General features: G+C 49.9%; 3 protein-coding genes across 3 annotated transcripts; all 3 read left to right on the top strand.

Moving 5' to 3' along the window:
* Positions 1–480: 480 nt before the first annotated feature.
* On the top strand, positions 481–4,348 carry Pmar_PMAR000856 (conserved hypothetical protein; the record flags this gene model as incomplete). The annotated part of the gene is made up of 15 exons (XM_002778972.1): positions 481–577; positions 622–754; positions 932–1,038; positions 1,083–1,174; positions 1,644–2,072; positions 2,124–2,216; positions 2,459–2,913; positions 3,149–3,306; positions 3,354–3,412; positions 3,460–3,549; positions 3,598–3,684; positions 3,729–3,860; positions 3,903–4,031; positions 4,081–4,139; positions 4,189–4,348. 15 exons carry the CDS (start codon positions 481–483, stop codon positions 4,346–4,348), a joined length of 2,280 nt encoding a protein of 759 aa, XP_002779018.1.
* A 746-nt stretch (positions 4,349–5,094) lies between these two features.
* Positions 5,095–6,338, top strand: Pmar_PMAR000855 (RNA-binding protein, putative; the record flags this gene model as incomplete). Its single annotated transcript, XM_002778971.1, has 9 exons — positions 5,095–5,178; positions 5,224–5,284; positions 5,330–5,371; positions 5,413–5,507; positions 5,556–5,658; positions 5,709–5,812; positions 5,990–6,078; positions 6,131–6,218; positions 6,273–6,338. The coding sequence occupies 9 exons, from the start codon at positions 5,095–5,097 to the stop codon at positions 6,336–6,338; spliced, it is 732 nt and encodes a 243-aa protein (XP_002779017.1).
* Positions 6,339–7,756: 1,418 nt separating this feature from the next.
* Pmar_PMAR000854 (Exodeoxyribonuclease, putative) lies at positions 7,757–9,478 on the top strand (the record flags this gene model as incomplete). Its single annotated transcript, XM_002778970.1, has 7 exons — positions 7,757–7,913; positions 7,955–8,106; positions 8,179–8,299; positions 8,347–8,428; positions 8,785–8,879; positions 9,051–9,181; positions 9,227–9,478. 7 exons carry the CDS (start codon positions 7,757–7,759, stop codon positions 9,476–9,478), a joined length of 990 nt encoding a protein of 329 aa, XP_002779016.1.
* Positions 9,479–9,777: the final 299 nt, after the last annotated feature.

The raw sequence follows: 9,777 nt of genomic DNA, 5'->3' as shown, positions 1-9,777 counted from the left end.
CCTAGCACGCATACATTTGGATCGAGAAACCGTTAGCTCAGTATTGGGCGAGCGAGATTCTGGACTCCGCGTTCGAATCCCACGGGAGACATTTTTCCACATTTTTCTTCAGCGCGCGCAAGAAGGATTCGGTCATAAGAATTCCCAGAGAGAGAATAAAGCTCCGTCGAGTACATATGGAGACTCAGAACTGTCTTTGTGTGTGTGCGGGTCCAAGGCCCGCTCAATTTAACTTACAAGTTAAATTTTTGAAAACTGATACGTTTTGGACCAGTGATTGATCTCTTTTGGACCAGGTAGCTTTAAAGTCGTAGACGATTTTAGTGTAAGGTTATACTTGACAGGGTTGCAGAAGGGATTAGAGTTAAAAGCGGGCCGAAGGCCCGCGTTTCCACTATAAAACAAGCCCCCTATGGGCTTGCACGTGTTGGGACCGGAATGCGCACAGGTTGGGACCGCGCAGCTAAATTTTTGTAAGTAATGGGAAGAGGCGTACAAGCTACTTTAGCTGCAGCAGCTAGTGCTGGTGCCATCTACTTCATCGATGAGAACTACTGTTATTGTGTGGGCCGACGGAGTAAGTCTATGGCTCTTCCCCTTTTTTCGAGTGGAGCCTTTCAGCCTTCCGTGCTGCCAAGTGTGGTGCATTCATATGGTGGCAATACAAGAAAGTGTGGAATGCTGATAATGCATCGGAAGTACACAGACGTGTGGCAGAGGAGATCGTGGCAACTTGCAAGAGAAATGAAGGCCTGTAAGACTGATGAACGGGAGGAGAGTATAATCCCTTCTGAAAGTTCATCAACCTAATTATGTGATTCACTCGAAATAATGCGGTTTCAAAATCTCTATTTTCAGTCAGCAAGTTCATGCTATAGCTCCTCCTTAAATACAAAGTCCTATATGAGTGGTAAACTTCCGTATGATGCAGGTACGTAAAGATAGGACAGGTCCTCTGTTCAATGGAAGTGGCCCTACCCAGGGAGATGCACAAACCTTTCGAGGAACTACACGACAAAGCATTGGAAATGGAACAGAGTAGTGCTCTTCTTTGATTTGGTGGGTACTCAGAGTTTTGGTAGGTGAGGTACTTCGCCTTCTACATGAGTCCGGAGTTGATGATGTTATCCGAGACTTCGAACTGGAGCCTGTCGCCAGTGCATCGATAGCTCAGGTGAGGAACCATCTCTGGTCATCCACCGCCTTTAGAACTTTCTAATACCATCTATCTAACACTTCATGGTGTAGTATAGCCTGGATCGACCACCAACTTGGATAGAACCTGAATGAATTGGGATAGGGACTGGACTCATCTTTCACAGTAGTTGCTTTCGTATGGTATATGATGCTTCATAACACAATGTGTCATTGCTTCGATACAGCCAAGGAGTTTGGGTAGTTGACCACTCGACTTGAAATTCAACAGTGTTCATCCTGACTCGACAGAGCACAGTGGTCGTCAAATTTCACAGGATACTATGGCCATCAGAATACCCGCGATAGTGGTGGCCGTCAATTTTCATGTGATACAGGGACTGTCAAAATATCATCAGTAGTGGTATCAAAACAAGTTTTGCATGGTATGGTAGTTCGTGAAAAATTTTCTCTATCGTTGAGCGAAATTTGAGTGCATGTTGCCTCAGGTTCATAAAGCACGGCTCAAGGCTTCGCCTTATACCAGTGTAGCTGTGAAGCTCCGTAAACCTAGCGTGACTTTCCAGGTTGCCTGGGACCTCAGAGCCTATTGGCTCATTCTGTGGGCGTTGGAGAAGTCCTTCGACATTCCTATGTTGTGGACTTACGATTTTACGAGGGACCAGTTTCGGCAGGAGATGGACCTTCGAAACGAGGCTGCCAACTCCGATCGAGCAAAGGCGGACTTTGAGAACTCCGAGCTGAACGAGGTTGTTTATGTACCCGAGGTTTTCTGGGCGAGCGAAGATGTGATAGTGGCGGAGTGGATCGACGAGGCGGTGAAGGTGACGGACGCGGCAGTGCTGGGCGTTGATTTGGGAAAGACTGTGAGGAACTGCACGGAGATGTTTGCACATCAGATCTTCAATACGGGGCATGTAATAGTGACACCCTCTGGGTGACACGACTTGGCAGGGTACTATGATCAGGTCCACTGTGACCCTCATCCAGGCAATCTGCTGGTCCGGCGGCATCCTAGCAGGAGGAAAGGGCTCTTTGGAAGATATCATCCTCACCAAATAGTAAGGGAAGGCAAGGACGCCTACGTGGTCGTGTGAAATAGCGCTCGCCAACACGACAGTCTAGTCTGCAATGAATATGTAGTGTGATCCTGTTCCAACGTGGAACTTTGTTTCCCATCAATTTTGGGAACTATGGAGCTGTGATATTAGTCTGCAGCCGATAATGGGTTATTCGGAGGAAATGAGACTTTATCACGTCTCACATTTTCAGAGATAGCGAGAAAAGCCTTGGGTCGGCTTAGGTTCTTATCGATCACGGTCTCTGCACCGACTTCCCTGAGGAACTCAGGAAGGAGTACACGCGGTTCTGGTGTGCCATTGCTCATGGAGATCGGCAAAAGTTGAAGTCCATATGCGAGTCTTGGGGTGTGAAGGATTTCGACATGCTGGCTTCAGTGATGATGATGAGTCGTTTGAGAAATCTCGAGGGATGGCGGGACTCCGAAGCGGCCGAGCAACTGAGGCAAGCGGAGTGGTCTGGACTTAGTCGCTTTGAGAAGGAACAGCGTATTAAAGAGAAATGGCAAAGGCTGGTCGAAGACACGAAGTCGTTCCCCCGAGAGCTCCTCTTTGTATCACGTTGTGTGAACTACATTAGAGCCACTAACTACCGGCATGGATCCCCTGTAGATAGGGTAGCAGTGATGATGGAATATGCATTGAGAAATGATGAGGAAAGACGGTATTGGAAGGCCCCGTGGTACTATGTGGTGATGTATGCGGGCCGATGGGCCGTCGGGTGGTTACTTTGACATGACTTCTCAGCATACTGAAATTAGGTGATTTTTTCTGAGTTTCGGAGTTCCTGGACTTGTCACTTGTGTCGCTCGTTTCCGACGTAATGGTGTTGATTTTATAGGGTGCATCAATGGAGGGACTCGAAAAGGAGTTCTTATGATAGCTTCACTGCGCCACGAAATTGTATGCTGTAGATTTGGGCCCATTGTCACTTCCAATATGCCCATCGTGAATGGTGAGTGCCCCATCGATGAAGGGGACGTGGTTACTCATGATCAACTTAGTGATCAAGTGAGCGCATTGTCTGTTGATAAAGCGAGTGATGGACAAGGACACGTTACTGTGGAGCAGGGTAGGCGTATGAGGGTAGGCCTAGTGAGGCTACTACTCGTCCTGTAGGGAAGGAGGTAGTCACACCTGCTGCTGATCCCGGCCATAAGACAATAAGCTTGGAAGCAGTATGTTTTGCGATAATGCTGGACTAGGGTGTTACCTCTCTGACTAGGCTCTTCCTCCCGCTGTATCACTCGGTGGTACCACCGTCTCTACTAGTGCTACCTCATCATCTGGCGCGACGGCTAGTGATGGCTGCAAGGTACAGTTCTCAGTGTTTGTCGGGCTCATGAGTCGACCTTTTGGTCAGTTATTCGTAGGAGCCCTTCCTTACTTTATGACTGAGCAAGAGCTCTACCCTTTATTTGCCAAATTTGGCATTGTCAAGGAGCTCTCGGTGAGACTGTCTTCGGAAGGCTGTGGACGTTAGGTCTTGTATAGGTCCAACGTGACAAGCTAGGTCGGTCTAGAGGGTGTGCGTGGCTCCGATACTCTAGCGTTACTGAGTGCGAGGCCTGTATAAGGGGCCTTCACAACCATTACTGGCTGGGGTCGATGAAAAGACCGTTGCAGGTTAGAAGTGGACAGTGAGAGCTCTTTGGCACTGTACTGCAGGTTCAGTTCGCTTCGCCGACCCATAATTCTCCCGTTGCTGTCGCTTGTGATGGGCCACAGGAGCAGAAACAGAATAGTCATCATACGGATGGCAAGGACGATGAGCTTGGAATACCTCCTAAGAAGAGGGTTGGTGGCCTCGCCTTGGGTCCTTACAAGAGAGCATGCTGTCATTCAGGTGTTCGTCGGAGGTCTTCCTAAGGATATTGATGAGCATGACCTGTTGTCTATGATAGAGTAATACCATCACTTGAGCTCTTCGTGGGCACGCTTTATTCATGGACAGGCCTGTACAAGGGGACGTAGTCTGTGATGTGAAGGTGGTGAGGAAGAATGGTAATTCTGATGGAGCCGCCTTCGTCGAGTTCATCACTCCTGAGCAAGCCGTAATAGAGCTCGGCCTCGCTAGCCCTGCTGATCTGTGTTATTACAGCAAGAGTTTATGAAGATGTACGGGAGCGGTCAGCAGGCGAACCTTCGTGGTCGGCCTATCGTTCTGAGACTGGATTGGCCGAAGCCCCAAGGTAACACTATCGGATCAAGGCTTGACGAAGTAGTCTATGATAGCAGCCCCGCCTGCTCACCCTTTGGCTAAGGGTGGTGCACCCGAAACGAAGGAACATGGGAGGTCTCGGTCTATGGATACTGCTAGAGCGACAGCGGATCGGAGTGAGTGATTCATAACATTTGGTGGTGACCCCTCGAACGATTGGAGATGAGCAGGCCCTATCGCTTCTACATCGGCTTCACAGAGTCCTAAGAAGGACGAAAGGTCATTGGCGTCGATCAGCGCTGCTGTGGCGGCAGCTAGTGTTGCAGCGATGGAGAGCTCGGGCCACATGAGTGAAGCGGTAGGCAGCTTGTTACTGAGACGTGTATGTTCTATAGTCAATTCAAATTGATAGCCGCTGAGCTCATCCTGGGCCCCCTGAAATTTCATGCGAGTAATGCCTCTGGTGTGTGCTCTGGATCATATACGAATGCGAGGAAAGTCGGGTTTAGGAAGTTGCGAAGGTGCGGTATGTGGCGGTATGTTCAGAACCTTGCTTCGATCATCGCGGCTGCGACTGCTGCTGCCGCTGCTACTGCCAAGCAACGTGTCGCTTCAGCAACAGCTAGCGATACTACCAGAAACGATACCATGGTGAATCTAGGCTTTCCTTTTGTTTTTTGAGAGATGTTTCCTTTGCAGATGAGTCGCTCTCAAGCTAAAATGACGTCAGCTATGGGGACTGCGGGGGCGTTGAGACTCGGCCGTACTGGAAATAGTGCTGAGGTACTCATTTAGTACTACTAGCATTGATCGAGTGCACCACTTCAGGGTGATAGTATTCCTCTGGATAGCACTGGCCGGGCTTTTCGACAAATACCCTGGGATGATGGTAATCGTAGGATCTATGTATGACTACGAATAAGATCATTTTCAGGTCGGGATGGTATGAACTTGATGGGTATGGCAGGCGAAGACGGTAGTGCATATTGTTAGCATCGTTTAGAGGTATCGTCTAAGGTCCGTCACGAACCCTCTTCATCTCGGGTTTGCCCACAAGCTTCTTCCTCGAAGATGTGGTCGCGATGTTCAAGCTGTTCGGCCCTATGCGCGACGTGAGTCTATTGCAGTGCGAGCTTACAGGGGCGCATTGCCGTGACTAGGTCCAACTCGTGTCGTTCCCGCCTGGATGCGCTGTGGTCACATTTGACTCGGAGCAAGATGCGGAACGAGCTCGGTTGACCTGTGATAACTTCACCTTTGAACGTGGGTTGCGTCCTCATCGATCTCCGTTGGTCACCTTTTTGTATTGGCAGAAACCGGCCGAAGGCTCTCTGTGAGGCCCATGGCTGTCGACTCGCCTGACTCATATGAGATGCTCAACAGAGGGTCTTCAGCGAGGCACTATACGCATCGCAAGGTGAGTTTGTTACTGTGGCTATCGATAATGTGTGCTGTAGGAAAATGCGGCGGCGCCGTCGTGTTTTGGTGGTAGGAGAATGCGACGACATCCAGAAGAAACTAGTCTCCTCGTGTTCAGAGTAGACATGCATCGGACACCTCTTCCTAGTCGTGATATTGGTCTTCGATTACTCAGGTTCCATCCACCACGGATGAGACTGAGATCGCTGGAGTGTTTTCAGAATTTGGTCATGTCAATTCGGCACACATCATACCTTCACGGAGGTAGCTCTCGAGACTCTAATTTTGTGGCGCGTGACGATATTGTCCGATTCAGCCTTGGTATTGTGTCGTTCAACACTATGGAGGAAGCTGTTAATGCAATGACCACCGTGAATCTGCGAATGTCCAGCGGTGACGAACGAGTAGTACCCCCCCACCCTGTTGGTACCGGACCACTCCTTTTCATCTTTCGCAAGGTTCCCATCCATTGGCTCGCATCCGGTGTGCATGTTGAACTGGACAGTCCGGTCCAGGACGAGTAAGACGTTCCAGGTTGGCATTATCTCATCAGTCTGTTGCTGCTCAGCGTGGACACTACCGATGCCAGTTATTGTGGCTATCAACAACAATCATTGTCGCTTGGTCGTAGTCAGCCGTCTGGCCAACGACAGCCATTCGTTCAGTCGAGTACCGTCACCTCTGATCATGATCCGTCTATGTACTGGAAAGCCGCTGGTGCAGCTACTTTGGCTCCCCATCGTGACTCTTTCAGTAGCTAGGTGTCGTTGCATGATGTATTTCCGCTGAGTAGTAGTATTACTTGATTATCGTAATCAACCGTCGAGAACGGTTACTCTCCTACAGCACTTGGTTGGTACCAGGAGTCTGCACCTGTTACTGCTGACTATCCGCTGCTACCATCTCCTGCTGTAATTCATATCGTATCAGTATTCTCGCGTACTTTGGTAATACCCCCTCTCCTAGTAGTGTAACGAGAGGAAGAGTCTAAGAACTTCAGTATCCAAAATTGGATTATTTGGTGAGCCAATTTGGAGGCCAAATGATGATACTCACGGAATCTGTTTCAGGTTGGGGTTCGGATATGCTCCATATCGTCATCAACAGCGTTCTACATCGTGTTACAATATACCAAAAAAACATCGCTATCAGTTATCATCATCATCATTATCGCGAATACAACCGCGCCATCTTAGAACAAACTTTTTGCAGATCGTCGTTCTGATCTTCTTTACTTATACATGGGCGTTGGGAGTAGTGTGCGAATGGTGTCTCGGTTGGTCATCTCCGACAACCGCCCATCATGTCAACGCATTGCCCCGATGCAATCTGTGCTGCTGTTGTTGCTGCTTTACTGTGCCCAGTACGTGACTCGTTCATTGTCCTCGGCACCTCGGATATGGTGATGATGATAATACCATTCTGTGACTATTGCTATCATAACTCAGTCTTCTAGTTCTCGCATTACACTGAGTATTCCCTACTTGTGCTAATCCCTATTTTGGTTATTAGTATTATTATCGTAGTAGTAATAGCACTAGCAGCAGCAGCAGCCTTGTGAACTCGTGCCCCCTGCCGATCGTGTTTGAGTGGGTACAAACCTACTTAGAGCAAAGGCTTTGCTTATTGGTGCTAAACGACTTTAGAGATAGTGTTGTGTCGACTTCGTCCATCATTTTAATTCGTGATTGATGCTCCTGCTTCCGATAGCCTGGGAGCTTCCATTTCGTTGATAATAGCCGCTGCTGTTGCAGCATCCTGCCAGTGCCGCCGCTCCTGTATCTACTGCTATTGACATCATTCGTGGTGGTAGCTGTGGCGGGGCGCGCGATATGTGTCTGACTAATAGTGAAAGCTGGTTTGCTGCTGACCTACTCTGTTGACCACAACTGATGCATTGTGTTTACCGATTGTCGTCAATACATTGCGTAGTTCACCAACAATGGGGATAAACGGACTCCTGAAAAGTCTAGAGCAGCTCCAGCGGCCCATTTGCCAAGATCTTTCCGAGTACAGGGATAAGCGTATAGCCGTGGACACGTATGTATGGTTGCATCGAGGTCTTCAAGCTGGCAATGCTGCTATGGACGTCGTCACGGGTAATTAGTTTCGAGCTGTACTAGTCCTGAGTGCCTGTTAGGGAAGCCCACCAGTCTGCATCTCAACTATTGTGTTCGGCGACTGGAAGTGCTCCTGTCCGCGGGAGTCGCTGAAGTCGTTTTAGTCTTCGATGGGTGCCCTTTGCCTGCTAAGCTCGGTGTTGAAGACGAGCGACAAAAGCGTCGCCAAGAAGTGAGTGCGAGACGCCTATCGCCTGTCCAAGTGGATTATATAGAGCCTTGGTCTCGACCATGCTTTATGCAGGCACGAGAGCTGGGTTTAGAGTATCGGAAAGCTGGCAACCATGCAGCTGCCCGTAAGATGTTCACGCGTGCAGCAGACGTTACACCGGACATGGCAGCAGAGCTCATCTCGCTGATCAGAGGTGTCTCGAACCAGTGAGCCTGTTGAGCATCTGGGTCTGTTGGACAGGTCGAAAGTTCGGCCCTCGAGTTCGCTGGATTATTGCACCTTATGAAGCCGACGCCCAGCTCGCGTACCTTGCTTTGAATGGGTGAGTATTGGACGTGTTCGATCGTCCTGATTGATACTAAGGGTCAACTCTCACTTCATTCTGAGCTGGTGTTACACGATAGACAAATCATCGAGACAGTTGAGGGTCTAGTGGTGATGTCCTCGTTACTAGATTTTCTATTGACGTTGGGATTTCGGGAATCTGCAGTTTCCGTTACTTTGACATCAGATTTGTGGGTTTATATTCGTGCCCTAGCTGAACTCAGATGTAGGGCTGGAGTGCACGTGAGCTCATCATGCCGATCTTCATGCACAGCCCGATAACGTTTCTCGGACGTGTCCTGGAATGAATCACCAGCTCTCTGCATTGGCACTTTACGACTACCACATTGGTAGGCTCGTCGATGCTGTGATATCCGAAGACTCTGACCTCCTGCCCTTTGGCTGCCCCCATGTTATTTATAAATTGGATCTCGTCGCCGGTTCTGGACGTAGCATATCTAATGTCTCATCGTGCCACTACCATGACGATCAGATAGCGCCAAGTGCCGTTCTGGCGTGTCCATATCGCTTCCCAAGCGAATGCTGCCCGATGCACCCCCTACCACCAACACTGTGGCCGACCCCGATGACGAGCTTGCGGAGGGCGTTTGTCGATTCAGCCGTGGTATGTGAGGGCAATCCCGATTTCCTTCGAACTTTGATTTCATTTCCTCAAGATTCATTCCTACACTACTGCGTCCTCGCAGGCTGTGACTATCTACCCTCAGTAACCGGCATGGGGCCTAAGAAGGTGACGATTCTGGGAGCTCTCACGTGGGCCGACTTGCTTGATTAGGCGTACGGCTTCGTGTTGCGGGGTGGTCCCAGCATTAGTCGAATCATGAACCTTGCCCAAATTGCCGGCCTGGAGTTCCCCGAGGGCTACGCCGATATGTTCGAGCGTGCTCTACTCACTTTTCGACATCAAACCGTTTGGTGTCCTTCGAGTCGTAGGCTTCGGCCGCTCCTCGATGTAGACGAGGATATGCACTATGCTGCGGAGCTACGGCAGTTCTGGGGGAAGTATCAGTTCGATTCGCCGAAGTAGTTGACAATATATGGCCAAGTTCAGACTTTACTCGAACCCTGAGGCCGAACAAGTGGCAGAAGGCAGCCTCCATCCGGAAACTAAAATGCCTTTCCAGTCCCGGGGTGCACCCCCAACACGAGCTGCTCACGTTCGCTCTTCCAAGTGGACCCAGGTGGGCAACCAGAGGCGTCGGGTTCGGTTCCACTGCTCGTCTATCAGCAACGACAGTCGACTCGAGCGCGGCTCAGCTCACTCCCCGCGGCGTCCGTTCGCCCAACTGTGCGCCAACAGAGCCCTCTGGCGGCACTCTTCAAAAC

Source organism: Perkinsus marinus (genome assembly GCF_000006405.1).
Source record: "Perkinsus marinus ATCC 50983 genomic scaffold scf_1104296948084, whole genome shotgun sequence".
Classification (NCBI taxonomy): Eukaryota; Perkinsozoa; order Perkinsida; family Perkinsidae; genus Perkinsus; species Perkinsus marinus.
The sequence above is the reverse complement of the archived record's forward strand: the minus strand, read 5'-3'. Positions and strand labels throughout refer to the sequence as shown.